Source organism: Pseudorasbora parva, chromosome 5 (genome assembly GCF_024679245.1).
Source record: "Pseudorasbora parva isolate DD20220531a chromosome 5, ASM2467924v1, whole genome shotgun sequence".
NCBI classification, from domain to species: Eukaryota; Metazoa; Chordata; class Actinopteri; order Cypriniformes; family Gobionidae; genus Pseudorasbora; species Pseudorasbora parva.
The window spans coordinates 51,695,615-51,710,614 of NC_090176.1; the positions used below are offsets into that span (position 1 = coordinate 51,695,615).

Here is a 15,000-nt window from a genome sequence, read left to right on the forward strand (position 1 = left end):
GAAAAATAATCTTATTTCTGACTGAAATCTTGTTTCCGTCCCCGAACAGAAATAAAATTATTTTTTCTCACCACATTGGCAGATCATTTTGCCTGTTTTAAGCAAAAACTCACTTCATTTTCCCCAGAAAACAAGAAAAAATATCTAATGTCGTTTTACTTATCTAGTAAATGCATCTTGATTTAAGAATATTTCGATATTTGGGACTGGAAACAAGACACAAATGCTAATAAGGAGCATTTGTTTCAGTGTATTGCTGCACATATGGAACTGAAACAGCGATATAAACCCTGCGACAGCCCATAATAACCCTAACAACTATTGTCACCACTATTTCCTCAAGTCAAGGTCAGGTGTGCTCCACCGGCCATGTGTAAATCATTAAATATTAATGATTTGGGAATGGGAAAGTGGAAATAGGTCAAAACCGTGCATCCGTCGAGCGTCTGACGGAAAAATCAAAGTTTTGCCAGTTATTACCTCGTCATCCTTCCTCAGTTGGTCCTCAATTGTGAAGACATCTGGAAATAACTCAGAATTAATGTGAAATATTCAGCAGGTTATGACAATGTACAGAAAACGACATGACGACGCTCTTCCTCGGATATTTGTGCTGGAAAACAAGACATATGTACAGTATATCATACTTAATATACCACCAATTCAGCAATAATCTGACAACAATAATATAAGTTTACTTCTTTACATCATTACATGCTAAAATTAGCTTTACAGTGCGAGTAATAAGGCTCATATATTTACTAGTTACCACATTTTCAGTGTTTATGGAAAATGAAGCCAATTAATGTACCAAGACAATAAAAAACAATGCTTTCAGTTATGATGGACAAATAATTTATTAAAATAAAAGAGATATGATAAACAGAGAGGGCATAAACAGATCTAAATAAAGACTCGGTTCTTATTGAAAAATATTCACTGTAAAAAAAAAACAATTATATATATATATATATATATATATATATATATATATATATATATATATATAAATTAGTTAATACAATGGAGATTGGTTTAATCAACCAAAACCCAAAATATTGTTATCCGAACTACATACATTATCAACAAAAGTTGATTTGACAAACCATGAAAATATTTCTTTACAGTGTTCAGTCTAATGTATTAACTTTATTTCACCAGTTTCTACTAAAGATAAGCTGTCATTACATTATTTACCTCATACTGCAAAAATAATAACCAAAGATTATTATATACATTTTTTCCACTTTAAAAGTCACGTTACTCGCCTTTCCTTTGTAATTGTTTTGTGAAATGTAGACGTGTTTATCAATAATGTGAACTAGAAAGTTACATTTAATAAACATTTTAATGTTTCATATATTTTCCTTTTAGTCAAGCTGTCTCAAAACCTGATCATAATGTTGATTCAAACTCAAATGTGAAATCATGCTACTTTCTCTCCTCATTTTTGGCCAAAATCTGAGGAAACGCATAAAGTCCAACATGCAGCATTTCCAAGATGACACACTATATCTTAAATCCTGAAAAATCACTAATAAGTTCCATAAGAATGAGAAAGTCTGATTGCACTTAATATGAGTAATATGTTAATATGATCTGTATTTCATGCTCTCACTCATTACAGAGCCGTTAGGTTCACTTCACAGATGCATTTTTGTCTTGTTTTCCTGCACAAATGTCTAAAAATGTTGATACATTTACTGGAGAAGCAAAATTAGTGTATGCTAAAACAAGACCAACTACATGTGAATATAACTTTGGTGTTGGCTTGAGAAAGGGGAGAGAGAGAGAGAGAGAGAGAGAGAGAGAGAGAGAGAGAGAGAGAGAGAGAGAGAGAGAGAGAGAGAGAGAGAGGAGAGAGAGAGAGAGAGAGAGAGAAGAGAGAGAGAAGAGGAGAGAGAGAGAGAGAGAGAGAGAGAGAGAGAGAGAGAGAGAGAGAGAGAGAGAGAGAGAGAGAGAGAGAGAGAGAGAGAGAGAGAGGAGAGAAGAGAGAGAGAGAGAGAGAGAGAGAGAGAGAGAGAGTTTTAAAGGGTTAAATGTTTTGCATTTAAATCAGTTTTAAAAGCTCAGTTTGAAGGTTTTTAATTTTCTCAGACAAATTATTTGTTATACAGTTTCTAGGGTGTTGCTAGGGTACCTTGTGTGTTTGCTGGGTGTTGCTATGTGGTTTAACTTGGGGTGGTTGCTAGGGTGTTGCTATGTGGTAGCTAGGGTACTTGGGGTGGTTGCTAGGGTGTACCTTATAAATTATTATTTTGTTTCTCGAACCCCACTGGCAGATATTTTTCTCGTTTTAAGCATAAGCATTTTGGTTCTCCAGTAAATGTGTCTTGATTTTAGAACGTTTAGATATTTGCGCTGGAAAACAAGACGAAGCAAAGCAAAGCATCTAGCTTTTTAATAAACTTGACATTGTGCACTGTGAATATTGTTGACCCTGTGACCAATTGCTGTTGTTCCTCTAATGTAAGAGCAACATTTTGAGTCAAAAATACATCAAATGTAAATGTAAGTCAAGACAGATGCCTATGTAGTTCACTGAGTCTACTGGTTGAGAGACACAGCCGTTATGGTCCAAGCACAAGTAAATATTATCAGTAAGAATTCATACTGTTTGAAAGAGGAAATGAATCCTGGTCACTATTGCATTAGTCCCACTTCAGTAATTTCCCTCACTTATGCTTTGGATAAAAACATTGCATGAATTGAACACTTTAAAGGTCCCTTTAGTCAACGATAGTCGATGCATTAACTAACATCAATCAGCAATATATTCATCATCTCAGTTAACATTAGCTAATAAAAACACAATTGTTCATTGTAAGTTCATGTCTATGGAAGCCCTAAACCGCAAATATATTGAGAATAAAGTCGAAATATATCGAAAATAAAGTCGAAATATATCGAGAATAAAGTCGACATATATCGAGAATAAAGTCGACATATATCGAGAATAAAGTCGACATATATCGAGAATAAAGTCGACATATATCGAGAATAAAGTCGACATATATATCGAGAATAAAGTCGAAATATATCGAGAATAAAGTCGAAATATATCGAGAATAAAGTCGAAATATATCGAGAATAAAGTCGAAATATATCGAGAATAAAGTCGAAATATATCGAGAATAAAGTCGAAATATATCGAGAATAAAGTCGAAATATATCGAGAATAAAGTCGAAATATATCGAGAATAAAGTCGACATATATCGAGAATAAAGTCGACATATATATCGAGAATAAAGTCGAAATATATCGAGAATAAAGTCGAAATATATCGAGAATAAAGTCGACATATATCGAGAATAAAGTCGAAATATTTCAAGATTAAAGTTGAAATATATCGAGAATAAAGTCGAAATATATCGAGAATAAAGTCGAAATATATCGAGAATAAAGTCGAAATATATCGAGAATAAAGTCGAAATATATCGAGAATAAAGTCGAAATATTTCAAGATTAAAGTCGAAATATATCGAGAATAAAGTCGAAATATATCGAGAATAAAGTCGAAATATATTGAGAATAAAGTCGAAATATATCGAGAATAAAGTCGAAATATTTCAAGATTAAAGTTGAAATATATTGAGAATAAAGTCGAAATATATCGAGAATAAAGTCGAAATATATTGAGAATAAAGTCGAAATATATCGAGAATAAAGTCGAAATATTTCAAGATTAAAGTCGAAATATTTCAAGATTAAAGTCGAAATATTTCAAGATTAAAGTCGAAATATTTCAAGATTAAAGTCGAAATATTTCAAGATTAAAGTCGAAATATTTCAAGATTAAAGTCGAAATATATTGAGAATAAAATCGAAATATATTGAGAATAAAATCGAAATATTTCAAGATTAAAGTCGAAATATATCGAGAATAAAGTTGAAATATATCGAGAATAAAGTTGAAATATATCGAGAATAAAATCGAAATATATTGAGAATAAAATCGAAATATTTCAAGATTAAAGTCGAAATATATCGAGAATAAAGTCGAAATATATCGAGAATAAAGTTGAAATATTTCAAGATTAAAGTCGACATATATTGAGAATAAAATCGAAATATATTGAGAATAAAATCGAAATATTTCAAGATTAAAGTCGAAATATTTCAAGAATTAAGTTGAAATATTTCAAGATTAAAGTCGAAATATATCGAGAATAAAGTCGAAATATATCGAGAATAAAGTCGAAATATTTCAAGATTAAAGTCGAAATATTTCAAGATTAAAGTCGAAATATTTCAAGATTAAAGTCGAAATATTTCAAGATTAAAGTCGAAATATTTCAAGATTAAAGTCGAAATATTTCAAGATTAAAGTCGAAATATATTGAGAATAAAATCGAAATATATTGAGAATAAAATCGAAATATTTCAAGATTAAAGTCGAAATATATCGAGAATAAAGTTGAAATATATCGAGAATAAAGTTGAAATATATCGAGAATAAAATCGAAATATATTGAGAATAAAATCGAAATATTTCAAGATTAAAGTCGAAATATATCGAGAATAAAGTCGAAATATATCGAGAATAAAGTTGAAATATTTCAAGATTAAAGTCGACATATATTGAGAATAAAATCGAAATATATTGAGAATAAAATCGAAATATTTCAAGATTAAAGTCGAAATATTTCAAGAATTAAGTTGAAATATTTCAAGATTAAAGTCGAAATATATCGAGAATAAAGTCGAAATATATCGAGAATAAAGTCGAAATATTTCAAGATTAAAGTTGAAATATATCGAGAATAAAGTCGAAATATATCGAGAATAAAGTCGAAATATATTGAGAATAAAGTCGAAATATATCGAGAATAAAGTCGAAATATTTCAAGATTAAAGTCGAAATATTTCAAGATTAAAGTCGAAATATTTCAAGATTAAAGTCGAAATATATCAAGATTAAAGTCGAAATATTTCAAGATTAAAGTCGAAATATTTCAAGATTAAAGTCGAAATATATTGAGAATAAAATCGAAATATATTGAGAATAAAATCGAAATATTTCAAGATTAAAGTCGAAATATATCAAGATTAAAGTCGAAATATATCAAGAATAAAGTTGAAATATATCAAGATTAAAGTTGAAATATTTCAAGAATAAAGTCGAAATATTTCAAGATTAAAGTCGAAATATATTGAGAATAAAATCGAAATATATTGAGAATAAAGTCTAAGTATTTCAAGATTAAAGTCGAAATATATCGAGAATAAAGTCGGAATATATCGAGAATAAAGTCGAAATATATTGAGAATAAAGTCGAAATATATCGAGAATAAAGTCGAAATATATCGAGAATAAAGTCGAAATATATCGAGAATAAAGTCGAAATATATCGAGAATAAAGTCGAAATATATCGAGAATAAAGTCGAAATATATCGAGAATAAAGTCGACATATATCGAGAATAAAGTCGAAATATATCGAGAATAAAGTCGAAATATATCGAGAATAAAGTCGAAATATATCGAGAATAAAGTTGAAATATATCGAGAATAAAGTCGAAATATATCGAGAATAAAGTCGAAATATATCGAGAATAAAGTCGAAATATATCGAGAATAAAGTCGAAATATATCGAGAATAAAGTCGAAATATTTCAAGATTAAAGTCGAAATATTTCAAGAATAAAGTCGAAATATTTCAAGATTAAAGTCTAAATATTTCAAGATTAAAGTCGAAATATTTCAAGATTAAAGTCGAAATATTTCAAGATTAAAGTCGAAATATATTGAGAATAAAATCGAAATATATTGAGAATAAAATCGAAATATTTCAAGATTAAAGTCGAAATATATTGAGAATAAAGTTGAAATATTTCAAGATTAAAGTCGAAATATATCAAGAATAAAGTTGAAATATTTCAAGATTAAAGTCGACATATATTGAGAATAAAATCGAAATATATTGAGAATAAAATCGAAATATTTCAAGATTAAAGTCAAAATATTTCAAGAATTAAGTCGAAATATTTCAAGATTAAAGTCGAAATATATCAAGAATAAAGTTGAAATATATCAAGATTAAAGTTGAAATATTTCAAGAATAAAGTCGAAATATTTCAAGATTAAAGTCGAAATATATCGAGAATAAAATCGAAATATATTGAGAATAAAATCGAAATATTTCAAGATTAAAGTCGACATATATCGAGAATAAAGTCGAAATATATTGAGAATAAAGTCGAAATATATCGAGAATAAAGTCGAAATATATCAAGATTAAAGTCGAAATATTTCAAGAATAAAGTCGAAATATTTCAAGATTAAAGTCGAAATATATTGAGAATAAAATCGAAATATATTGAGCATAAAATCGAAATATTTCAAGATTAAAGTCGAAATATATCGAGAATAAAATCGAAATATTTCAAGATTAAAGTCGAAATATATCGAGAATAAAGTCGAAATATTTCGACTTTATTCTCAAAATACATTTTGTCATTATTTCGAGATTAAAGTCAAAATTACAAACTGCTTTATACCTCTATGATGTGTTTTTCTTGAGAACTTGTAGTTAAATAACGACACCAACAGTATGCTTTGTCGGCTCATTTAGGTGCATGTTCTGGGGATCATATTTCACCAATTACACATCAGAAAATGTTTTAAAGCAGAATTTCTTTAGATTTACATTTACATTTATCTATACCTCTACGTGCTCAATTTTTTGAGAACTTGTATAATAGTTAAATAACGACACCCCCATTCGATCATTCGAATATACTCCAGGGATTCTACTGATACAAAGCCATATGCTAATCGCTGAAGTAAGCCTTTACACTTCTTCATTATTCCTTTTTTTTAGGAATAAGCCTTTATTCCGGCATTACATCGCTTGCCCATCCACACCACGTTCATCACAGATTTGTTAATCCACCTATTAATGCATCAACATTAACTAATGGGACCTTTGTGTAAATTTATATTGATTAATTGAATCACGGTAAAATGTATTAATATGCTTCCATGCTGTTACTGAAGAACGAAGCACAACCAAAATTTCCGAAACAAATAAATAAACAAACAAGCATGTGTAGAAATGAGTGAAGTTTACAATGTGGGCAAATTCCGATTGATTATTAGTTTAATTCCCAAGAACATATCCGTTAATGTACTCAACATGCTTGCTTCATTTAACGTGTATTAAAATATCAAGTTTTCATATTTACAAGTCGGTCAGTAGAAAGTGTTCAAAACACATGCTGTGTTTCCAAAAGACCTCTGTGATATATATATATATATATATAAACAGCTCTACTCTAACTGCAAAAGATGCTCTTCTTACTCAGTAATTTGGTCTCGTTTCTAGTCTAAATATCTAACAATTCTTAAATCAAGATGCATTTACTAGATCAGTAAAATGACATTAGATATTTGTTCTTGTTTTGTTGAAAATAAAATCATAATGAAGTGAGTTTTTGCTTAAAACAGGCAAAATGATCTGCAAATGGGGTGAGAAAAATAATTTATTTCTGATTAAGAAACAAGATTTCAATCAGAAATAAGATTATTTTTCTCTGTTTTACTCAAAAACTCTCTTCATTTAGATTTTATTTTCAACAAAACAAGAAGAAATATCTTATGTCGTTTTACTGATCTAGTAAATGCATCTTGATTTAAGAATTGTTAGATATTTAGACTAGAAACGAGACAAAATTACTGAATAAGAAGAGCATTTTTTGCAGTGTAAAGTTAGTATCAAAACACATAGACATAAGTTGATCGGCTGTCACTGCCCACCACGTTCTTGGCGGTGCATTTATAGACGCCATTGTCTCTGCTGGAAGGGTTTTGAATGACCAGTGAGCCCTGCGGATGGAGATATTTGTTCCCGTAAAGACGCGGCTGGACCCCAACCTTTAGCTGAAGGCCGTCAGGCATTTCCCAAACCACCTCGGCTTTAGGTGTGGCGAGAGGCATGCAGTTTATCTGAACCGCCACACCCGGCCGGGCGTAGGTCACCGGCGCGGGTCCCTTGGTTATCCGTACATTCCCCTATCGTACACAGACGTCCTTTGCACGGTTAGAGAGCCGTTATTCAGAACAGCATAACGCCCCGTGGCCTGCGGCCTGGTTAGGATGACTCCATTCGGCAAAGTCCACGTGAGTTTGGGCAATGGATGACCAGCGGATAAACAGTTGAGCTGCAGATTCTCACCGTTTATAATGCTGACAAGGGAGCTGTATTGGTTGATGATATCCGGCTTTCTGTTAGACTCCAATGTCACAGTCCGCTCGACGTATCCGGCGCTATTGCGCCCAACACACCGATATCGGCCCACCTCGGAAGCCGTCGGCTCTCGAATGACCAGAGTTCCATCGAACCAGTGATGAAAGCGGAAAATGCTGGTTCCCCTGAGAAGAGAAGTCCCGTTGGGGAGAATCCAGGTGATCTCCGGAGCTGGTCTTCCTTCTACGGAGCAGTTAAAGCTCACTGATTGGCCATTTGGAAGTGAGACGGATTCTGTCGGCGGACTTTTCAACCGGGGCTTTTCAACATCCTCGGTCACCTCGAGTTGCACCTGAAGTTGGCTTTCTCCACCTTCATTGCGTGCAATGCAAAGCATTGTCGCAGAGTCGCTTATCCTCGCCGCGCGGATATCCAGCGTACCGTTAAGGTGGACCGTGATCCGTGAGCCGTAGTGCGGCGCGGGAAGCGCGACATTATTGGAAAACACCCACATGATTCTTGGAACGGGGTTTCCGTTTGCTTTGCAGTCTAAAAGCACACGCTGGTCTTTCACGACAGATTTACGGATGATCCCAGGACTTTCGAATCCGTTGATGACCGGCGATGACACAAGGACTTCAACATGAATGACTTTCTTGTCCATTCCCACAACATTCCTGGCTGAGCAAGTATAATTTCCGGTGTGAAACCTCTGCACCTTCTGAATGTGCAAGGTGCCATCGTTGGCGATCTGGTACTTGTCGGAAACAGGCATTATGACACGTTGATTTGGAGATGTCCATGTGACGGTGGGAGTCGGTTCTCCTTTTGCGCTGCAGTTGAGGACGGCGGTTTCCCCGTAAGGAACTCGGATGATGCTGTAAGCGTTGTCTCGGATGATCGGTGCATCCGCCAATACCTTAATATGAACCTTCATTTCATCTTTCCCAATGCGATTCTCGGCATAGCACGTGTAGTCGCCTTCCTCTTTCATTCCCACTTGGTTTAAATACAACGTGCCGTTGTCGAACATTACGTATCTCTTGGTGCGGACCCATTTATCGTCGGACTGAAGGATGCTGTTCACCATGGTGCCGTCCGGAAGACTCCACGTGATCTCCGGATTGGGAAAACCTGAAGCGACGCAGTCCACTTTCAGATCTCCTCCGTACGACACCTTGTGATCGCTCAGTGATTTGTGGTCGATTTTAGCGGCTTTCATCATCACGTTGACTTTAAGGAGAACGTAGTCGTCACCCATTTTGTTTCTGGCCACACAAAGATAGTCGCCCTCGTCCTTCTCGGTCACTGACGTGATGGCGAGGGTGCCGTTAGCAAACACTTTCATTCTGCGATCAAAGCTGAAACGAGAGATAAAGATAAAAAATATTACTCTTTCTGAAATCCTTGATTTCTAGTGTGAGAACCCCACTATCTATCTATCTATCTATCTATCTATCTATCTATCTATCTATCTATCTATCTATCTATCTATCTATCTATCTATCTATCTATCTATCTATCTATCTATCTATCTATCTATCTATCTATCTATCTATCTATCTATCTATCTATCTATCTATCTAGTGTTGGGCAAGCTACTTGGAAAATGTAGTGAGCTAAGCTACCAGTTACTCTACATTAAATTAAGCTTCCCTACACTGAAGCTACCCCCCTGGGAAATGTAGCAAGCTAAGCTACAGCAACTTGACAAAAGTAGTTTACTACATCTAAGCTACTTTTTATTTATTTCATTTTATATTGAACCCACTTCACTCCAATCAATGCTATTTCAGTGATCAATAAAAGTCAAGCATATAGACACACTTTTTTTTTAGTTATACAAAAACTGTCCGAAATCAATTCGGTAACAAAAACATGTGATCCATAATATTAACAAAACCAGGGGCCTATTGCACAAAACCAGGATACGGGATTAAGCCGGATATCTTGGGGATCTTGTCATTTTTATGCAAAATTTAGTATACAGCTGTCATGTAAACATACCCTGAAGGCAAACTCATACCAAGAACGATAACGATAATGAAAGATAACTGTATATTAGCGGATAAATTGAGCCAGGATAACCAAAATATCCCAGCTTCATCCCTTATCCTAGTATTGTGCAATAGGCCCCTGGTGTCAAGAGAGAGTGTGTAAGTGTGTGTGTGTGTGTGTGTGTGTGTGTGTGTATGTTCATCTGTATGTGTATGATATGCATACACAACTGTGTGTTTGCATTTATGCGCAATTTAGACTTGGGCACTTTTGCAGGACAAACTGTAAGTTAATTTACAACTCAACTTGAACAAAAAAAGTCCAGTCCAGAAAGTACAGTAGCAAAATAATTAAGACCTGCTACAAACAGTAGCTACAAACATGGCAAAAAAAAAAAAAAAAACAGCCTGTGTGTGTGTGTGTGTTTTTTGTCACCGCGCGGACGATGCTCGTGCAAAAGCGAATTGAGCGCTAGGAGAAAAAAAACGTCAACTACATAGTGCATCCCGTCTTTACGCGCTCACTGCCAAATGAATACTTTGAAAGGCTCGCGCGCATCTGTGCGAGGCAGAAAGGAACGTAGAAAGTGAAGTATATCCGCGTTCTTATCAGTTGTGTTTCCAATTTGAGCTTGATCCTCAGAAATGCTTGGGGAAATGTAACGTTAGCTTGTGTGGACGCTACCGCACTACTTGATCAACAGAAGAGCTTCGCTACTGAAAAGCTATTTCATTGAGAAAACAGCGACGCTACCACCACGCTACTGAAAAATTTAGTTACGCTAGTAGCGACACTACTTGTAGCGACGCTACTGCCCAACACTGTCTGTCTATCTATCTATCTATCTATCTATCTATCTATCTATCTATCTATCTATCTATCTATCTATCTATCTATCTATCTATCTATCTATCTATCTATCTATCTATCTATCTATCTATCTATCTATCTATCTATATATATATATATATATATATATATATATATATATATATATATATATGTTATGATTATATTTCCAGAAAGAATGTATTTATTTTTTGTGAGGCTGAGCTGTATTTTCCATATGTCATCATCTAAACGCATCAAAGCTCCGAGGACCAGCACTAGTTGAATAGCTTGCCTTCCATTGAAGCTGCTATTTTCCATTGGACCATAGCTTTGACTGACGTGGGTCATCAGCCAATCAAATTTTGATGTGTAGTGATAAAACGACCCAGAGGCCCAGCGATGTGTCGGCGCGCTACCCCCCGCTGATGTCATCAGCCGTTTGAACTTTTCGCGGATTGTGAGCCTTCTGTGTGAAATGAGCTATGGCCGCCGCGGATGACAGGCTGCGTTTGAATGATCGATCCTGATGTCAAGCCGGTAATATTAGCTAGCAAGTGTTTTTTTCTGTTTCTTTTGATGTTCTAGTTGGTCCGTGTTTTTGTTTGTTTAAGAGTATTTGTGGCAGTGATCTGATTTTGATTCATTTCACTATTTGCCTAAACGGTGACACTTGAGTGCAGTGGTTTTATCAATAAATAGTCAAATTGCCTTTTTGTCTCACGTATACAGTTTTGCGTACAGTGTATTGTATTTGTAGAGTGTGTGTGTGTGTGTGTGTGTGTGTGTGTGGTGATGGGGGTTGTGTTGGCGACGGCGTGGGGTATGTTGATCGTTAGTGAAGGCCCTGACTGAAACCCCGCGGTACGCTACTGTCATTTACACATAAACACAAGAAACACGAGACACAAGATCAGGTTCACGAGAACCCGGCAAGATTTTTTACACATTAATTTATGAAATTCTCAATGACGAAATACATGACTAGAGTAATTTGCAAGTGCATTTGAAATGTTTAAATTAATATTGTAATGAATGTCATTACTATACAATAGTCAAAGGTGCAAAAAAAAGTACAAATAGAGACCGAATTTTTCTTCAAACATGAGACAGAGCTAAGTGATGGTTACGACTACACAGCCCAGCCCAAGGTAGCTTTCATCTTGGGAGATATTCGCATGCATGATCAGGGAGCCGCTTTCAAAAAGCAGGGGATTGAAATCGTGCTGAAAGCGTGCACACATACTTTTAAAATCGTGTGTACTCTAAATAGAGAGCAGTGGTGCTGAATGCACATTTTAACAGATGCTTCTATAATGCAATGAATTCTCCGCCACAGTCCTGTTTGTCATCTCGTCAAGTGATCAGTGCAGCTCGTGTTGGATGAGCTGATGGAATTGAAGCGACCGTTATCCACCTGAACTAAATAGTTTATTAACGACAGTGGAGGCGTAATGTAAATGTAGCGGTGGCATATCACACTCCGTCACGGCACTGTCATGTGAGACTTTTCACCTCGACAAGAGATCTCGTCACATTTTAATCTTGCGTGGCACAAGATCTCATCACACCCCTACTATCTGCATCTCTACAGTGGCACATGAAATATGGTCTATGTTTTGGTCGTGATATTAGGCTTTATTCCAATGTAATAAAAATGTGCACCAAGACAACAAAAATTTACACAAGAATCCTAATCAGATCAAGGCTGCACTGAGCAGATCGTAGAGAGCTTCAATGATCGACGTTAATTCAGAACTAATGTTTGCTAAACTGGATATGCTTTGTTGTTTTTCTCTTCTCTCTGTAGCCATTTCTTTCCTTATTATCTGCCTGCCCTCTGTAATTAATTACACTTCATGCTGTTTTGGCGTAAATGGATATAATTAAAAGAATTTCAAAGAGGCCAGAGACGGTAAAATCCTTGTGGTGTAGTATTTATGCTCAATAGAAGTTCTCCTTGTTTTGTTGGTATGCTTTAAAGTCCTCTTTGCATGTGAAATGTTTTATTATTATTTATTTACTTTTATTATATTTATGTTTATTTAATAATAATAATTATTATTATTATTTATTGCATTTATATAGCACTTTTCTCAGCACTCAAAGCGCTTTACATTGAAGGGGGAATCTCCTCCACCACCACCAATGTGCAGCATCCACCTGGATGATGCAACGGCAGCCATATTGCGCCAGAACACTCACCACACACCAGCTGATTGGTGGAGAGGAGACAGAGTGATGAAGCCAATCAGGAGAGGGGGATTATTAGGAGGCCATGATGGACAGGGGCCAGTGGGCAAGTTTGGCCAGGATGCCGGGGTTACACCCCTACTCTTTATCGAAGAACATCCTGGGATTTTTAACGACCACAGAGAGTCAGGACCTCGGTTTAACGTCTCATCCGAAGGACAGCTTTTCTATCATTCAATTTGCATTATTTAGTCTCTTTGCAAAGTCTGCATTAGATTGTGACAGATTCACAAGACAATCAGCACTGAAATGTGCCACTTCAACTGTTTAAATTAGACTGATATAACATTTACATTTATGCATTTGGCAGACGCTTTTATCCAAAGCGACTTACATTGCATCCAATGTACACATTTTTACATTGTTGTCAATTCTTGCTTTCCCTGGGAATCGAACCCATGACCTTGCCGTTGCTAGCGCCATGCTCTACTCATTGAGCTAAAGGAAATATAATCATTGATTGATGCATTTAAGATTTATAAATGCCCTCTTTACATGTGAAATGAGTAACAACACATTGTTGTGCTCAAACTGAGGGTTTCATACAGTATTTAACTTAACTATCATTTAATTCTCATCATTCAGCCTCTTTACATTACACTGTGACAGATCGACAGGCAATCGGCATTGAATTGTGCAACTCAAACGGTTCCGATTAGTTCCAAAATGATCATGGATCCTGAAATACAAGTATCCTAAATGGTTTCTTAACACTCGATAGGCATTGCTGACATGTTTGATTCCTCATTAACCTCCTTAGCTCTGGGACCATTGTTGGAGATTTCCGCCTGCACTCATTAAAAAAGCTTCCCATACACATACAGTGGTCACTAAATATACAATGTTGGTGTCATTTTACAGAAAATCATTTGAAGTCACACAAAACACTGCTAAAAAGTGATACACATTCAAATATATGTTGTCTGAGCTGTAATACAATTAATACTTCTTTTTTTGGGGGGGGGGGGGGGTATTCAGACAACATATACTTAAATGTTTATCACTTTTAACAGTGTTTTAGGACACACAAATTATGTATTTAGAGACCACCGTATGTGTGTATGAGAAGCATTTCAATTTGGGTAGACAAAATCCAGGCGTCCCAGAGTAATTTAGTGTATATAAGTTACTCTGTGTAAAACAAAGGCCAAAGTGATGCAAATCTCCAGAAAATAAAGACTCTAGGCTTTCAACTGGTACCACATATGAGGTCAGAGCTCCTCCACAGACATTTAAAATTTACATTATATACCTGATGATGTCTTTTAGGACCCTTATCTTGGAGTTTAAGGGGATAAATGACCCCTCACTGCAAAAAATGCTCTTCTTATTTAGTATTTGTGTCTTGTTTCCAGTCTAAATCTTTAAATATTCTTAAACCAAAATGCATTTACTACACTCTAAAAAATTCTGAGTAAAAAACAACCCAATATTGGGTAAAATATGGACTAACCCAGCAGTTGGGTTGTCTTAAGCAAATATTTAACCCAACCACGGGATTAAAACTACCCAATCGCTGGGTTAAAACAACCCAATTGCTGGGTTAGTCCATATTTGACCCAACATTGGGTTAAAACAACCCAGCATTTTTAGAGTGTAGATCAGTAAAATGACTGAAAAGATATTTGTTCTTGTTTTCTGGGGAAAAATATCTAAATGAAGTGAGTTTTTGCTTAAAACAGACAAAATGATCTGCCAATGGGATGAGAAAAATAATCTTATTTCTGATTGG

General features: G+C 35.0%; 1 protein-coding gene across 1 annotated transcript in view; it reads right to left on the reverse strand.

The window, feature by feature from the left end:
* Positions 1-7,689: 7,689 nt before the first annotated feature.
* mxra5b (matrix-remodelling associated 5b) overlaps positions 7,690-15,000 on the reverse strand; it is an 18,594-nt gene continuing 11,283 nt past the window's right edge. Inside the window, 2 exon segments of the mRNA XM_067444681.1 lie at positions 7,690-8,004; positions 8,007-9,550. Of these exon segments, the coding sequence (XP_067300782.1) occupies positions 7,718-8,004; positions 8,007-9,550 (1,831 nt within the window). The 3' untranslated portion in view covers positions 7,690-7,717.